Source organism: Silurus aristotelis, assembly GCF_946808225.1.
Source record: "Silurus aristotelis genome assembly, chromosome: 1".
Taxonomy (NCBI): Eukaryota; Metazoa; Chordata; class Actinopteri; order Siluriformes; family Siluridae; genus Silurus; species Silurus aristotelis.
This window is the reverse complement of record NC_139574.1, coordinates 43,870,835-43,888,621: the sequence shown is the minus strand read 5'-3', so window position 1 is coordinate 43,888,621 and position 17,787 is coordinate 43,870,835. Positions and strand designations below refer to the sequence as shown.

General features: G+C 40.3%; 2 protein-coding genes across 11 annotated transcripts; both read left to right on the top strand.

The window, feature by feature from the left end:
- The first annotated feature begins 1,523 nt into the window (after positions 1-1,523).
- LOC310726396 (C-C chemokine receptor type 4-like) lies at positions 1,524-7,362 on the top strand. 6 transcript variants are annotated; one of them, XM_083541908.1, is made up of 4 exons: positions 1,524-1,829; positions 3,932-4,001; positions 4,419-4,486; positions 5,741-6,911. In XM_083541908.1, the coding sequence occupies exons 3-4, from the start codon at positions 4,446-4,448 to the stop codon at positions 6,792-6,794; spliced, it is 1,095 nt and encodes a 364-aa protein (XP_083398034.1). In that variant the 5' UTR covers positions 1,524-1,829; positions 3,932-4,001; positions 4,419-4,445; the 3' UTR covers positions 6,795-6,911. The 6 variants fall into 6 exon arrangements, with proteins under 6 accessions (XP_083398034.1, XP_083398032.1, XP_083398033.1 ...); XM_083541906.1 differs by having other exon boundaries at positions 3,932-4,005; XM_083541907.1 differs by having other exon boundaries at positions 3,932-4,030.
- Positions 7,363-10,485: 3,123 nt separating this feature from the next.
- LOC310726460 (C-C chemokine receptor type 4-like) lies at positions 10,486-16,070 on the top strand. 5 transcript variants are annotated; one of them, XM_083542047.1, is made up of 4 exons: positions 10,517-10,640; positions 12,306-12,343; positions 12,585-12,641; positions 14,689-16,070. In XM_083542047.1, the coding sequence occupies exons 3-4, from the start codon at positions 12,619-12,621 to the stop codon at positions 15,737-15,739; spliced, it is 1,074 nt and encodes a 357-aa protein (XP_083398173.1). In that variant the 5' UTR covers positions 10,517-10,640; positions 12,306-12,343; positions 12,585-12,618; the 3' UTR covers positions 15,740-16,070. The 5 variants fall into 5 exon arrangements, with proteins under 5 accessions (XP_083398175.1, XP_083398173.1, XP_083398172.1 ...); XM_083542049.1 differs by lacking the exon at positions 12,306-12,343 and having other exon boundaries at positions 10,486-10,640; XM_083542046.1 differs by lacking the exon at positions 10,517-10,640 and having other exon boundaries at positions 12,067-12,343.
- The last annotated feature ends 1,717 nt before the right edge of the window (positions 16,071-17,787 follow it).

Below are 17,787 nucleotides of genomic sequence, written 5' to 3'. Positions count from 1 at the left end.
GGTGCTCTGTCTAACCACAGCTGAAGTGAGGAAAACTCTATGCAGAGTTAACCCATGGAAGTCTGCTGGACCAGACAACATTCCTGGCAGAGTGCTCAGAGAATGTGTAGAACAGCTAGAAAATGTCTTTACTGACATCTGTAACATCTCAATGAGCAGTGGCATTGTTCCTACGTGCCTCAAGATGACGACCATCGTTCCCGTGCCGAAGACGTCTACAGTCTTCTGCCTCAATGACTATCGTCCCATCACACTCACACCCATTGTGATAAAATGCTTCAAGAGGCTCATCATAAGGCACATCAAGACCCAGCTTCCACCCTCACTGGACCCCATGCAGTTCGCATATCGTCCAAACCGCTCCACGGACGCCATCGACGCGATGGATGCCATCTACGCGACCCTTCATCTGGCCTTCACCCACCTGGACAATAAGGATTCATATGTACAAATGCTGTTTATAGACTTTAGCTCAGCATTCAACACAATCATCCCTCAACACCTGATTGAGAAGTTGAGCCTACTGGGACTAAACACCTCCCTCTGTCACTGGATCCTGGACTTCCTGATTGGGAGACCTCAGTCAGTCCGGATCAGAAACAGCATCTCCGAGGTGTTGTGTAATGAATCTCTATGTTGTGTGATGTAGCTCTGTGTTGTGTGATGTAGTTCTATGTTGTGTGATATAGCTCTGGGTTGTGTGATAAAGCTCTACGTTGCGTGATGTATTTCTGTGTTGTGTGATGAAGCTCTGGGAACGATGGGACCAAATATTCTTCACAAGATCACCAAAGTGGAGCATATGGGTCAGGTGCAGTGGGTAGGCAGGTGGCCCGGATAGCTGTGCTGTCTCGGAACAGTTTTGACAGCCAAGGCAGGGCTGGATAGCTGATTCGGCACCTCACGGACCGCAATCTCAAGGTGTTTGGACTAAGACGGTCCTCGTTGTTTGGTATGGCCGTTCTTTTTCTGTTGTCTCTTCTTTTCATTTTGTCTGTTGTTAAGATTTGGGTAGGGGGTTTGATCATTGTTACTTTCTGATGAGCATTAGCACTTTGCTAAAGGGAGTTTTGGTGTTTAAAATGTTCAATTGTCGTTTGTTAAATTTGCACATCACGGTTTAGTATGCCATTCCCCAACAGGGGGCAGTCATCCAACATATCTGGTTACACGCACGATAATGTGCGACTAATTTATATCGTACAAATGTAGCCGCATCAGGTATATAACATGGAATATTAACGGATGTCAAAGTATGGATGGGGTTTTGGATAAGAGTAAATATCAGGGATCTTCTATGCCAAGGGATAGGGCTGCCCTTCATATGCTAACAGAGAATATTGGATAGATTGGTATATGGCGCCTGGTCAATCCAACAGAAAGAGAATATACTTTCTATTCTCATTGCCATAAATCTCACTCTGGGATAGATTTTTTCTTGCTTTCAAATTCTATCACTGATCAGGTGGTAAATTGTAAAACTATAGCAATAGTATTGTCAGACCATGCAGCTGTGGAATTGGATATAGCTCTAAATACAGAAGCGGGAAGACAGGGAAGATGGTGATTGAATGCTGCATTATTAAGATGAGGAGTTTAGCAAATTGTTGGCTGATGATCTGACCTCCTTTTTTTAATTGAATGTGGGAAGCACTGATAGGTGGGCATTCGTATGGGAGGCCTCAAAGGCGTACATTAGAGGGAAACTGATTGCGCAGGCAGCTAGAAAGAAAAGGGAAGGAAGAGACTTTGTTGTTTCCAAGTTCTTAACCATTTGCACGTTGGAGAAGGAGCTAGACACTACTCTAATGATTTATATCAGGATATTTGTAAGTATATATTTAAATTACACGATTTTATATATATATATATATATATATAAAAGGTCCTTTTTAATGAAGAACAAATGGGCAAGGCAGAAAAACGGCAAACCGCAACAAAACTCAGCTTAAACTAACCCTGGTGAAAGCTGTGACTCCGATAGAGCAACAAACATACAAAACTTGTATACACAGATAAACCAAACAGTAGAGCTTGGGTAGTCCAACTAAGTTCAGAAGCCTAAGCTGTAGAACGGACAATGAGACTGTGGACTATATATATATATATATATATATATATATATATATATATATATATATATATATATATATATATATATATATATATATAATAAAAAAGCTGAATATGCACTATTTAGGCTGCAGACCAGGTTTTACGAAGGCGGTGAAAAAGCAGGCAACTCCTGTCCAGACAATTAAAACAACAAAATGCTGCTAACGTTATTCCGGCAATAAAGAAAGGAGATACTATGGTATCGTTGAAGAAATAAATAAATGAAGTCTTTCATAAGTTTTATAAACATTTATATACATCTTCAGGTGGTCTAGATGAAAAAAAAGTGAAATTTAATAATAACTAATATAGAGTTACCTAAATAAGATACATTGCAAACTGAATCTCTAGACCTTCTTATTACAGACGAGGAGGTCAAAGCTGCAATAACCTCTATGAAATCTGGTAAATCGCCAGGGGGTGGACGGGTTTCCAGCAGAATATTAGAGGAAGTATGTTGACATAGTGGCTCCGATAAAATAAGTAAATTGACTTCCCCAAGGGACATGGGAGGCCTTGGATTACCTGATGTGAGATTGTATAATCTTTCTTTTGAAATGGCCAAACTGGACATGTTTGGAGCAAAATTCATAAACTGTGCAAGACATCACATTATAGACAGTCATATGCGCCATTATGAAGGAATCCTGAAATATGCATAGGTAAAGCCAGTGTGTTTTGGGAACAATGGCATCTTAAAGGGTTAACTGTATTTGGTGATCTGTATGAAAATGGAATTTTTATGTCATACTCTGATTTGGTGAAAAAATATGGAAATATCTGCAGATTAGACACTGTGTCTTCAGTTGCCACAAACCAAGTAAAAAGAAGGCAGATAAATGAAAAGTATAAACTATATAAAATATCAAATATATAAAGATATATGTGAAAAAAGTCTATATACAAGAATGCGTATGACAGTAAACAGTAAATCAGTGGTACCCAACATAGCAAAAAACGTGTTTACTCCAATTTAGATCAGTTGTATTGGATTGATGGGATGATTGAAATGCCTTCGTACGAGAGCATGTTGAGGAGACTGCATAGTGAGGGAGTAATGAAGAAGACATGGGATCATTTCTGGCAACATATAAAAATGGTTTGAAGAAGTAGGACTGGTTAACAACTGTTTAATTTCCATGTGCTTTTATTATGATTGTATTCCACTGATAGTGACTAGTGGCTGAATGTGTAATAGCAAAGATGCTTATTGACGGCCGTGTTGATGTTCTTTGAAGTTTGGACTGTTGAACAATAAAAAAAGTTGAATTATAAAAAAAAGGCTGTGGAACACTACACTGGCTGCTGGAGGAGCCCCTGGTCAACAGGAGTCGGATGGACATCTCCGGTGCAACCACCCCCACACTGTCCAGAGCTCTGATCTCCTCAAAGATCGTCACACTCCCGGAGCTAGAGAACATCGCAGGGACAGGCCTGTCATGAAGGGGAGATGAACTTTGGGACAGTGTTGGAGAAGCTGTTCTACAGGGCCTGTGTTAAAGTTTTAAATAAGAATAAACTGAGTGTGAGGGTGGACCCCCAGTGGAGAAATGTTCTGAGTTTTAATGATGATCATATTACAATTATACCAACCCCCGTCTTTTAACTGTCAATGTCCTGTTTTATTGATGTCTATTTAATGTTATTTATTTATTTATTTATCTATTTATTTGACTTTTATATCCTGATACCTGAAATCATCCAGAACATAACGTGACTTATGTTAAGTACTATGTTAAATAAAGGATTGTAAAAGTCAAATGTGTCTCTCTCTCTCTCGCTCTCGCTCTCTCTCTCTCTCTCTCTCTCTCTGTAGTACTGAGATCATCTTAGAGAGAAAGTGAAAGAATAAAGTTCTTGTTTGGAGCCTGTAGGTGGACCGGACCGTGAGTGATGACCAGCTGTTTTTGTGTTTGTAAACTGCTCTTTTGTGTTATTAATTCTTGTATGTCTTTGTCCATGTTGTACATGTTAGATGTAATTCAGAACTGATTTGAGTTGATTTGGTGTTTGGATTTAGTGTAAAAACCCTGTTTCCAGCGTTCGCTCTGTGTGTGTTGTGTTGTGGAAGCTTTCCCTGGAGTTTCTGTGTGAGTTTCTTTGTTTAAGGATAATTACACTCACTTTTGTACAGTTTTCCTGGTGACAATTCTGAAGCGATTCTGATGCATATACAGTCATTTACCCTTTAAAATCAAACTGGTGTGAGACTGGAATAAAATGCTTTAATTGTGGAATAATCAGATCTTCATCTGCAAGATTTATCCATTCTCTTCCTCCTTTCTCTGTATTGTTCACCTCAGGAAGAAGTGTTTAGTGTCTGATTCTGAATGGCAGTGATGTTGTACAGCAGCAGTAACACAACATTCAGGTGAGAATATTTTACTAAATAGTTTTTACACACATTAAAAGCATCTTTGTGAATATTTCCACCATAATGGCTTTTACCATATGATCTGAATTTCTAGTTGTATCATTTGTGTAATGTCATGATGCAGGTCATAAAGTATATTATCGTGTATGGAGGTCTATAGTATGAATCACGATGATTTATTTATAAGGTGATCTACACCCCAGCAATGCAGAAACTGTTGTAAAGATGGCAATAGAGTTTATAACACTGTTATGCAGCACTGTGTATACCTTCTACTGCGTTCTCAAACCAACAACTTGCAAGATAATGGTTATAAAATTGCACTAAAACGCTCAGTTTTGCATTACAAATGATTTAAACGTAATTTTTAACTATATGGAGTCTAACCCAGCCATTATCGTTGCACAAGCCAGTGCACTCTTAGTGCCGGTTCCAAGCCTGGATAAATGGGGAGGGTTGCGTTATGAAGGACATCCAGCATAAAACACGTGCCAAGTCGAACATGCTGATCACGAATAAGAATGTCATTCCAGATCGGTCGAGGCCCGGGTTAACAACGACCGCCACAGGTATCGTTAGTCAACAGGGTACCGGTGGAAATTGTGTTACTGTTGGCAGAAGGAGGAGAAGGAGAGGAGGAAGACGTCTACAGAGACAGCAGGGAAAGGAGAAGTGGAGGAGAGTGGAGGTTCAGGATGGTACTTTAAATGTTGGTACTATGACTGGTACTCTTCCCATCCACACAATGATAGAACAGTTTAAACACCTCCAATGTTCCTGGTCTTACTCACTTTCCACTTGATCTCCTGAACACACAACATCTCTACCTTTCTCCTCTCCATCATTTCAGCTCTCTCTCTCCCTTTACCCGTCATAGTACCAATATTTAACGTACCAACCCGATCCTTTCCCTGCTGTCTCTGTAGACGTCTTCCTCCTCTTCTTCTCCTCCTTCGGCCAACAGTAGCCTAATTTCCACCGGTACCCTTTCAGCTAACGATATCTGTGACGGTCGTTGGTAACCCGGGACTCCACCGATCCGGTATGAAACTCTTATTTGTGATACGCATATTCGATTTGGCACATGTTTTACGCTGCCTCCGTAATGGCTGGGTCATATGCCTAATAATCTAATATTCTAATATTATCCCACTATAATTCCTCAACTTTATTTACTGTTTTTAGATCAGAACTCGATATGTTCCACACTGAAACTTTCTCATGTAGTAATTCTGTCTTTTCTGTTTTCAGCCCTGAATTTATTTCTACCACTGAATTTGATTACGGTGATTTACCTCCTGAACCGTGTGTTTACGGCACCCATTCAAGCCACATTCTCCCGGTGCTCTACTCCGTGTTCTTCATGGTGGGTTTGCTGGGAAACCTGCTGGTGCTGTGGGTGATCCTGAGAGGTTCCCAGATTAAATCCTTGACTGACGTGTCTCTCCTGAACCTGATCATTTCTGACCTTCTGCTAATCTCCACTCTCCCCTTTTTGGCTCATTATGCCAGAGATCACTGGGTTTTTGGTAGCTTCATGTGCACCCTGGTCCTCAGCGTGTACCACATTGTGTTTTACGCCGGCATTTTCTTTATTGTGCTGATGAGCATCGACAGATACTTGGCGATCGTCCATGCCGTGTCCTCCTTGAGAATTCGTACAAAGACTTATGGGATTTTAGCGAGCATCTTCATCTGGATTCTCGCTGTTGCGTCTTCATTTCCTGAACTTCTGTATCTTGGAGTCATAAACAATGGAAGTGAAACACTTTGCAGCGCGTATCCAGAAGATAATCACCATGATATAAAAAGTGGGTCTATCTTTAAAATGAATGTTTTGGGGCTGCTAATTCCACTGATCATTTTAGGATTTTGTTACTTCATGGTGCTCCAGAGGCTTCAGAGCCTTCGTAGTTCTACAAAACTGGCTATTCGTCTTGTCGTTGTGGTCATGGTGGTGTTCTTCTGCTGCTGGATACCGTACAACATCGCAGCGTTCCTCAAGGCCCTGGAATTGAAGCACATCTTGACTCTAGGGTGTGAACTCAGCAAAACCATCCAGCTGCTGCTGCAGATCACTGAAGCCGTGGCGTATTCACACAGCTGCCTCAACCCGTTCCTCTACGTGCTCGTGGGTCAAAAGTTCAGGAAGCATCTCACCAGACTTCTACTCCAGACACCATGCAGCCATGTGCAGTGCATGAAACACTGCATGACCCGAGCTGCAGCTTCAGTGTATTCACAGACCACGAGTGTGGATGAAAGACAGACCGATGGAAACCAGCATATAGAAACACCTACATAAGATAAAAGTAAGAAAAACAAGCTTGTATTTGCATGTGTAATTTACACCATATGGACAAAATATTGGGACACCAGACTTTTCCAGCCATATGCAGTTCTTCCCCAAACTTTAAGCACACAATTTTAATGGACGTCTTTGGATGTGATGGTATTAGATTTTCCTCCAAACCAGCTCCCATGAAGATCTGCTTTCCATGGGCTGGAGTGAAGGATCTGCTATAGAGCTCCAAACCCCAATGAAGACCTTTGGGATGAATATGAACGCTGACTGCACCCCAGACTTCCTCACATTTTCACCTACATCAATAGCTGACTTTACTAACAGTCTTGAACATCTTTCTCTTTTGTCCAGATAGTATATTTTCCTGCTGTTTGGTCGTAGCCTTGATTTTTGTACCTTAAATTTTATAGATTTACTCAAAAATACGTATATATTCATATTTTTCATATATGCATAATTTCTTTATTTCTATTTTCTTGTAAAATTTGCAATTATTCAGACTTTGTTTTACACTGAATGTTGTATTAAAGTGACTTTTTAATATAAATCAGACCATTGTGTTGATTTATTTACAGTTTCCAGACATTCATTTATCTTCTTTCTATATTATGTTCTTTTTAAAGAAATTTGATGAAGCGTTTCAGGATCTGGACAACCTCCATAATAAGTTCAGTATAAGACACATTAATGCAGTATAAAGATATGAATCTCTGAGCTGCTGGTGGTTTTGTGTAATTGCACTCATGCACTCATTGCGCCGCATGTTTTGTCTATGCGATCGGTCCACTCCCATTGAGTGCACTTTGAGGAGGGTGGCTCCACTCCTCACGGTTCTGGTCCTGCTCTCGCAGAGGCAGAGCAGTGTTCCAGTTCCTGGGGTACGCAAATCAACCTCGCAGAGATTTTGGAGACAGGTTTGACCCTTTCTCCTGCCTTACCTGCCTGATCCAGTTCCCATTCACAGAAGTGGAAGGCGATTTCTTCCCCCTGCCACGAGGGCATGCATGGGGTTTACTTCCTTGGGAACCTGGAAGCAAAAAGCTCCTGGAGGTAGTGACACATGCCCTAGAGAAGCTGGATATAGCTTGGCCAGCCGATGAGCATAAAGCCCCTCCAGTCCAGTAAGCTCAACAAGCACTCCCTTCATCACAGTCTCCACGTCAGGGTGTGCCATTTTTTGCCCTTCTAGGCCCACCCCTTTAAGACCCCGACATTACCCACCAAGCCTCTGTGTATTACGTCAGCGCTGGTGGGGAAGGCTTATGCCTCAGTAGGTCAGGCCGCTGGATGTCTGCACACCATGGCGATCTTACAGACATGGCCTGTGCCTTTCTGCACCCTAGAGCAAGGAAGCCTCGGTCATCCCAAGACCTGTTAGGCTCCAGGCATTCAATCCTCCTCTATTCCAGACCCCAGACCAGGAGAAACTGAATCAGCTATGCCCGGTCCAAGCTCTGGAGTACTATGTCCACAGGACAAGTCCTTGGAGGAAGTCCGAACAATTGTTTATCTGCTACGGCCTTCCTGCTCATAAGCAGACCCTCAGCAGATGGATTATCGACGCTATTGCATCCTTCTACGAGTCCTCTGGTCTCCCCGCACCATTCGGGGTCACAGCACATGTCAAGCCTCTAAGGCTTTGTCCTCTGAAGTGTCCCTCCAAGACTTCTGCGACGCTGCAGGCTGGTCCACCCCGCTGACCTGTCAGGCTTTACAACCTTGGCCTCTGTGCCACTCCTGGCACCTCTGTCCTTCAACCTAGCTGGGCTCATTCACACTAGTCAGGGACTGGTCAGTGTGGTGGTATTGGACTCTCGTTCCCAAAGTGTTGCGACGCAGCTCGAGTTCCTGAAAGGGAACATCTCTAGGTTACCTATGTCACCCTGGTTAACTGAGAGTCAAGATACATGACTTGTTTTCAAGCTTCCTATGTTCTCCCACACCACCCCATTGCAACGTTTCCTCCACTGACTTCCTGTAGCTTCAGCATCAGATTACAAACATTGATGCTCACCTGAAAACCAGCAGTCCCTCTTTGACAGGACTTATTATGCCTTGCACTTCAACATGCTCCATCCAATCATCAACTACTGCACTACTGCTCTAACAATCCTCTACACCTGCTCCACACATCCAACCAACTCTCAGGAAACAACGACTACATCCTGCAAGACTCCTCTCCGTTCTGGCACGGAGTCTACCAGATGATGTAAATACAAAATGGATGGAAGCACTGTTGAAGATCTGAGTGGGTTTATCAGATTACTCAAAGGTAGTTTTCTTGAGTTAAGGATTCACACATACACAATCTCTCTCTCTCCTCTCTCTCTCTCTCTCTCTCTCTCTCTTTCTATCATATATATATATATACATACAACAAGGTACTGGAAACATTCCTTAGAGATTTTGGTCCATTTTGACATGATAGCATCACGCAGTTGCGGCAGATTTGTCGGCTGCACATCCATGATGCGAATCTCTCGTTCCACCACATCCCAAAGGTGCTCTATTGGATTGAGATCTGGTGACTGTGGAGGCCATTTGAGTACAGGGAACTCATTGTCATGTTTAAGAAACCAGTCTGAGATGACATGGTTTATGACATGGCGCGTTATCCTGCTGGAAGTAGCCATCAGAAGATGGGTACACTGATGTGTTGTTTTTTTATTTTTTTGTATTATAAAGATGTTTATTATTATTAACATATGTGAACATTAACAGCTCACATCATTTTAAACAATTGTAAATAAAATTCCTATTGATTAAATTGAGTAATCGATTATATTGGCACAAATGACACTAATATTTTTAGACCCCAATTCGGTAATACAGATGTTTTTTACATTAATAAACAATATAAAATTAAATTAAAACATCTACTTAATTGTTCAGGATATTTTCACTATCTTGTGTTTTTCTTAAGTGCATAATTTTGTTATTTATCCATTCAATGTATTTATTCATAAATGAATTTATTCCTTCCATCCTTTATTCATTCACTCGCTAAACATGTGAAACTGTCAGGATTTTCTCCTTCTAAAAGAAATTCTTGAAGCTGTACATAAAATGCTAAGAATCCGTATGATAGATTGATGACAGGAAGTGGCATCAATTTCCTGCATGCTCAAAACGTAATCATGTTTCTGGTATGGATTCAGCAGTGACTCTGTGCTCAAAGTGCTGAAGAAGGATTGCATTCAGTACACATGTGAACACACTGAACCGAAAGTCCTGTAACGGTTCAGTATGAACACGTATATTATTACACTCCGAGTACGGTATTTATTTATATTTAAAACTACATGGTCTCAGGAACTCTTTCTAAGGGAAGATGTGTGAAATCAGCACAACATGCAACTGCAAATAAAAATCTGAAAGTGTTTTCAGCATGCAGAAGGTTCTGATTATAAAAACAGGCTTCAGCTGCATTTCAGTTTCATTATAAACAGGACTGTGAACTTTCCTAGGAGTGCTGGACTATAATAAATAAATGGACTTTTTTTATTGGGAACGGGGTGAAAGGGTAACCTGGTGGGTGTGTGTGTGTGTGTGTGTGTGTGTGTGTGTGTGTGTGTGTGTGTGTGTGTGTGTGTGTGTGTGTGTGTGTGTGTGTGTGTGTTTGGGAGGGGCTAGATCCTGAGGGGATTAGTAATAAAACTGTATGTATGTCAATATTCTAAAATGATGCACTGAAGGAGTCCAAATGTCTCTCTCTCGCTCTCTCTCGCTCGCTCTCTCTCTCTCTCTCTCTCTCTCTCTCTCTTTGTAGATATAAAAGAGTCTCAGAGAGAAAGAGAAAGAAAGATAATTATTCCTGGGATCCTGTGGTTGGACCAGACCATGAGAGTAAGTGAAAGTGTGAAAGTGAGTTAATGAGTGTGTGTGTGTGTGTGTGTGTGTGTGTGTGTGTGTGTGTGTGTGTGTGTGTGTGTGTGTGTGTGTGTGTGTGTGTGTGTGTGTGTGTGTGTGTGTGTGTGTGTAATAAGTGCTCTTTGCTTGTTAACTCTTGTATGTTTGTATGTGTTCATGTGAATGATTCCGTGTGTGTATTTGGGAGTATAGGGAGGTGGTAGCTCAGTGGTTAAGACATTGGGCTTTGGATCAGAAGATCACAGGTTCAAATCCCACCACCACCAAGCTGCCACTGCTGGGCTCCTGAGCAAAAAGCCCTAAAACCCTCCCCTGCTCAGTTGTAAGTCGCTCTGGATAAGGGCGTCTGCCAAATGCTGTAAATGTAAATTTAGTTTAAAAACCCTGTTTCCAGCATTCGCTCTGTGTGTGTTGTGTTGTGGAAGCTCCATGGAGTTGTGTGTGAGGTCAGTGTGGAGGAATGTGGCTGTTTAGTAGCAGATGTAGTGATGCAGTGGGCCATCAGAGCATTGCTTCACTTTCTAGGATGACTTTCCATCTAAAAACGTTTTCCTGTTCAATTTCATTCCTGTTTTTCTGATTCGATTCCGACGCAAATAATTTATCCTGTAATAGTCAATAAAGTCCGGTGTCCTGATACTTTTGTCCATATAAGATAGATAGATAGATAGATAGATAGATAGATAGATAGATAGATAGATAGATAGATAGATAGATAGATAGATAGATAGATAGAGTAAAAGTATAGTATTTACATGATAAATGAAAGAGAATAAATATATAAATATACAGTATAGAAGGAGAAACAGTTGGGCCCTGGAGCAAGGCCCTTAACCCTCTGTGCTGTATTATTGCTGTTCTTCTGAAGTGTGAAGAAACACTTTCACTGAACTGTAGTTTATGTGACAAGTCAAAGCCTCGTTCTTTCCTCTCGCTCTTAAAGTGACTGTGAAACTATTAGCAAAAATTTTAACAATGGACATTGTCTCAGATTGGCTTTACACAGATAGAAGAATGTATAAGTTCTTTTCTTCTGTGACTTCCTTTGCTGCTCAGCCGATATGAAGGAGCTGAAGGAGCTCTTGTGATTTATAAATAGGACATGGAAGGGATGGTGTTTATTGTCTGGAATGACGGAGAGATTACAGCATGTCTTCTTTTCCCCCCACCAGCTCAAACATGGTCAAAGAGTGTTTTCTGAAATGAATCCGATTTTCTGATAAATTAAACCAGAAGCCACATATCGCCTCCCAACGAACACGCAGAATTGATAAGAGCTTTTGATTTGGGTGAGGTTCAGAAGGATTATGAGCAATAAGATCTAATGAGAGATAATTGCATTACTCTGGTAACATCTCCGGCAGGCAAAAGTTCTATAGAAAGTGTATTAATTACATTAACGCAAATCCACGGTGCTTTTGTGTTGAAATGGTAAAGAATATTAGTAATCATCTCAGTCCAACAAGTTCTTCTGAGTAATCTGGAAAACCCAGTACATGGAAATGTAAAGACAAGCTCAGCACTACGGCATTAAAACGTCGTGTCAACACAAGGCATGTCTCAACACAGTCCTGTTACTCATCTCAAGAAAACAGAAGTGTGATAGAAACAAAGCATTTCAACACCACATTCTCGTTTCAGTTTTGGCTTCACGCCCCAAAGGACTACATGCAAATACAGTAAGTGGAATTTCTCCCAGCTACTTGAAGAATTCTGCAGGATTTCTTCTTATTATTTGCATGAAAGTGATCTGTTTTGAAAAGCCTGGTGTTTTTGATTTCCATAACTGCTGTTGTTCTCGATTTCGAGGTCTGGTTAAGGCGAAGACGCCCACATTCTTTTTTTCTACTCTTGCACTTTAGCGAGTCATTCTCTAAGCTGAGACTATTCATCTACCCGACTTTCTTTTTTTCCCCTCAGGGGTTTACTGTTTACTGTCTGATGTACAGAGCAGATGATGCTGAACACAACATCCAGGTAAGAACATATTCCATGTAACTGCTATGTAATTGTGCAAGATGAAGAAGTAATGAAGGTATTTAGTAAATACCGTATGTGTGGTTAAGTCCAAATCCAATCAGTAGTGGAGACAATTAAAGCAGCCGTGATGGAGATGCGATTTTGAGGAATTTCTGGCACAGATATGAAAGTTACATTTCTACTATTAAAGATACAGATGCAAATGCAGATAATCGACAGAAAGAAAGTTTAAAAGAAACCATAACCTAAAGAAGAAGCTACAGACTGTGAACCTGAACAACAATCCTGGAGGAAAACATGAGCAATAGTGCTGTAAAGGGGGAGAGTTGCAGGTGTAATCAGTGGTGATGGGAAACAGGTGTGAGTGCTTAGTGATGTGATGGTGCAGTAGCTGATCGGATTGTAGTCCAGGAACATCTTCCTTTAGTAAACATTTAAAAAAAAGAAAAGTGAAAAGAAATATAAAAAATCCAGTTCATTCTGTGCTTTTCGTTCACATCATGTAAAGAATAAAGTTGCCATTTGTACCTCGATGCATCGTTTTTAACATATTTGCGTCGGCATGAAATTTATTGATGTATAATTATTATACTTTTATTATTTAGGAAGTGAATCGATTTCTCGTCACTAAACCGTTACTCTAGCGCGTTCTCTCCGCACTGCTGATGCTACGTGAATATGACGTGTCGCATCACTATGGAAGTGTACAGATGGTTTGACTTACGATTTGACAATATTATGATGATGATAGTGATATGACACAATTAAACAGCTATCAAAATATTTTACGCTTCACACGGCAGGCAAACATTCACTAACCGGCGCGTGTCCATTATATATAGTGTATAGTTTATACAGTACGATACTGTAAAATGCTCCGTTTTGCATAGAACAGTATAACCCAGTCATTAGTGTTGCACAAGTCCGGTCACTCTCAGAGCTGGTCCCAAGCCCAGATAAATGGGGAGGATTGCGTTAGGAAGGACATCCAGCGGAAAACGTGCCAAATCAGATATGTGGATCACGAAAGAGAAGGAGAAAGATGATACAATCTGGCGACCCCTAATGGGAGAAGCTGAAAGACGAAGAATTACCATATAACAGTATACTACCTCATACTGATCACCATTCTGACTGCTCTGTATCTTCATCTGCACACTCGAACATGCTAATGCAGCTTTATGCTTTAGCTTCATCCTGCACTTCTATATTACTGAGTGTTATTTGAGACATGGTCTTGCAGGACCAGGCTTGGTGGAATCTACCGGTCCTCCATCTGAGCTTGGAGAAGGGATTGGAAGAGCTGTTCTTGCTCTATCAGCAGGTCAAGGAGGGCTTGATGTTGGGTTCAGTGAAGTCTGGGTAAAGTTTGGAAGCTTTAGAAAGAGGAAACTGGAGGCTGGATTGGGATGAAAATTATTTTCTCACATTTTGAATTTCGAATTTAATAAAAATTAAATTTGTGCACATTTCTGTTTACAAACTAGCATTCGGTCACACCCGCGCTTCCACACCACGATTAGATCATACCTCAGGTTTCTCAAGAGAGATATATATCTTTAAATAAAAATCTGTTATGACTTGTGAAATATGAATGAGAACATGGAATATGACTTTTTCTTTGCATCATAAATATAACTTTTTGGAATTAGCACCAATAACACAAAATACATTTAAGATTTAAGTTTTGCTCAATTTTTTATTCTCATGTAAAACATGTTATAGTTAAAAATCAGTTTAAAAATTATGCCATTTTTAAAATATTCAAAATTTAATGTTTTCAAAAAGCAGTGTCTCTTGTTAAGATTCTGCCTCTGCTAACAGGGTCCACGAAAAATAGATTTTAAATCAACGTGACTCTTAATTCATGAACAGTGCCAAAGTTTACATGTAATATTGTCCTTGAATAAGATTTTTAAGTTCATGAATTTGATTACAGGCCAAAATATTTGTAGATAATTTCAGTATCAGTGCTTAGTTTTGTGTGTAGTTCTGAATTCTCCTTTAATTCTCATGTAGGAATTCTGTCTTTTTTTGTTTTCAGCCCTGAATTTATTTCTACACCTGAATTTGATTACGGTGATGTTTCTGAACCGTGTGTTTACGGCTCCCATTCAACCCACATTCTCCCGGTGCTCTACTCCGTGTTCTTCATGGTGGGTTTGTTGGCCAACCTGCTGGTGCTGTGGGTGATCCTGAGAGGCACTCGGATAAAAAGCATGAATGACGTGTCTCTCCTGAACATGGTCATTTCTGACCTTCTGCTAATCTCCACTCTCCCCTTTTTGGCTCATTATGCCAGAGATCACTGGGTTTTTGGTAGCACCATGTGCATCCTGGTCCTCAGCGTGTACCACATTGTGTTTTACGCCGGCATTTTCATTATCATGCTGATGAGCATCGACAGATACTTGGCGATCGTCCATGCCGTGTCCTCCTTGAGAATTCGTACGAAGACTTATGGGATTTTAGCGAGCATCTTCATCTGGATTCTCGCTGTTGCGTCTTCTTTTCCTGAACTTCTGTATCTTGGAGTCATAAGCAATGGAAGTGAAACACTTTGCAGCGCGTATCCAGAAAATAACCACCATGATATAAAAAGTGGGTCTATCTTTAAAATGAATGTTTTGGGGCTGCTAATTCCACTGATCATTGTGGGATTTTGTTACTCGATGGTATTAAGGAAGCTTCAAACACTTCGTAATTCCAAGAAACTGTCGGTTCGTCTTGTTATTGTGGTCATGGTGGTGTTCTTCTTCTGCTGGATACCGTACAACATCGCAGCGTTCCTCAAGGCACTGGAATTGAAGCACATCCTGACTCCAGGGTGTGAACTCAGCAAAACCATCCAGCTGCTGCTGCAGATCACTGAAGCCGTGGCGTATTCACACAGCTGCCTCAACCCGTTTATTTACATGCTTGTGGGTCAAAAGTTCAGGAGGCATCTCTCCAGGCTCCTCCTCCAGACCCCATGCAGCCATGTGCAGTGTATGAAACACTGCATGACCCGAGCTGCAGCTTCAGTGTATTCACAGACCTCAAGTGTGGACGAACGACATCTGGATGAAGGAACATCCATGCAACTGAAGAAATGATCTTAATTGTGTTCTTTAATATTGGAAATTAACACGTAAGATAGAAGAGTTGAGGCTAAAAAGCTTGTATTTGCGTATCCAAGATACTCTGTATATATGCCTGCTTTTTACCACATTCATGCTGAGTATCATTAATGTTTTTTTCACCTTTTATATAAATATTACTCACTTGGAATTTTATATTTAGTGATGTTTTGGCTCCTTTTGATGGTTCATTTTGAGGGAATTGTTCATGCACTGTAAACTTAACAAAAATTGTTAATTAATTGTCATAAATGTTTAATTTACTACTTTAAATGAATAATACAATAATAAAATAGCTTTTCAAACATTTTTATGTCATTTATTAGTACAAACTCTGTTACTCTAAACTTTCAAGCTACTTGTGAGTTACTCTTAGTCCGGTACCAAATGAAAAGTCACGAACTATCAAGGGTTCCATTGTAAATATATAGTCTTATATATAAGTCTTTAATTATACAGTAATCTCCCGCTTTACCGCCGAATTGCGTTTGCCACATTACTGATTCGCTCGCGGAGCAGGATAGACCAAAAAACTTATAGGGAACTGTTTTTATGGAGTTTCATGTAAAATAATAAAATTTATGAATAAAAATATAATTATTAAAAATAAAATGAAGTAAAATGTTACAGTACAGTACTGTATACATAAAATAGCATTTTTACATTAGCGTTCGTTTATCGCAATTTCACGTTTATCATTTTGAAAAGTAACCACGGGGGACTACTGTACATTATAGTCCATAACTACATGTACATACATGCAATGGTTGTTTCATTTTAATTAAAGCCCATAAGGAGACAGAGTTCATGCCAACAATCAGGGGAAACTCATGTCTATAAATTAAAGTTCACTTGAGTTTGCTGGATTTCTTGGTTTGTTTTACAGTGCATGCTGTTAAACTTCATATTAGAGTGAAATGTAGGATGTGGAATATAAATAAAAATGTGTGTTGTTTTAGTCCCTGGTTCCAATCAGATGTCCTTTAAGACTGGTTGGGAAAGAGGCCTTTTAAGGCAAGTGTCTGGAAAAAGATAGGGAGCTGTCTGGACTTCAGCCAAATTAATTAGTGATGAGCTCATTCAGGATCCTGATTTAGACAACACAGAAGTGTGTCTACACAATGTTAAGTGCTGAAATGCTGCTTAAAGGAACTGCCTCTGGGGGCAGCATTGCCTTGGCCAACAAAACTAACACAAAGCAATGCCCTTGTGTGGTTTGTTCTAAATCCTGGCTCTTTTGAAGGGAAGGGATATTAATGATTTTGGGCACAATTGTGCTCTTGGTGTGGCCACTGGATTCACCAGTTGACCTTCACACAACCTGCAAACACTGGCTGGCCAGTAGAAACATTCCATCAACCGTTCAGTGTTTCATCCTGTCCTACTCACCCTGGTGTCAGACTCCTGAAACCGGGTCACCTCATGTTTTGGTCCGAGTTGCTGCATGACTTTATGATGTTCTCATCACTGTTATCTTGAATAAATAAAAAAATAAGGAAAGTTTGGCTGCATTTACAGAATTTTAATCATGTTCACTTGTTCAAAAGTGGGTCAGAGTTCTGTCTTGTGTCTGCTGCAGAGGAGAAATCCTTTTCCTAACATCTGAAATTAAATCTAACATTTTATATTAAACATTAATTTCCAACTGTACATGTGTAAAATAGTTAATGTCGCTGACAAAGAATGAAACTGAATGAACTGGTAAGTGGATGAGGATCTGCTGAACTATTTAGATCAGCTTGATTTATTTGTGCATGTGATGTGTTCAATTTTCCAACAAAGAGAGAGAGAGAGAGAGAGAGAGAGAGAGAGAGAGAGAGAGAGAGACCACCATCTCAACACAAGCATTGTGGTGGTGTTGATGTTTCATTGCCTTTCGCTCTTTATATATGAACGTGTAAAAATGACTAAAGGTTTTTTAATCATTGTGGAATCATATGCAAATGTGTATTTATATATTACAGTTATATTCGTACCCAAGTTTGTTCTCCCAGCCTGCACTGATGTATCCTGAATGTCTGAAA

What these genes read in the sequence shown, in the direction of transcription:
- LOC310726396 (XM_083541904.1), top strand. Translation starts at nt 4,446, where the DNA reads ATGGCAGTGATGTTGTACAGCAGCAGTAACACAACATTCAG. An exon ending in AGCAGTAACACAACATTCAG is followed by an intron (nt 4,487 to 5,740) that starts GTGAGAATATTT and finishes TTCTGTTTTCAG; the next exon opens with CCCTGAATTTATTTCTACCA.
- LOC310726460 (XM_083542049.1), top strand. Translation starts at nt 12,619, where the DNA reads ATGATGCTGAACACAACATCCAG. An exon ending in ATGCTGAACACAACATCCAG is followed by an intron (nt 12,642 to 14,688) that starts GTAAGAACATAT and finishes TTTTGTTTTCAG; the next exon opens with CCCTGAATTTATTTCTACAC.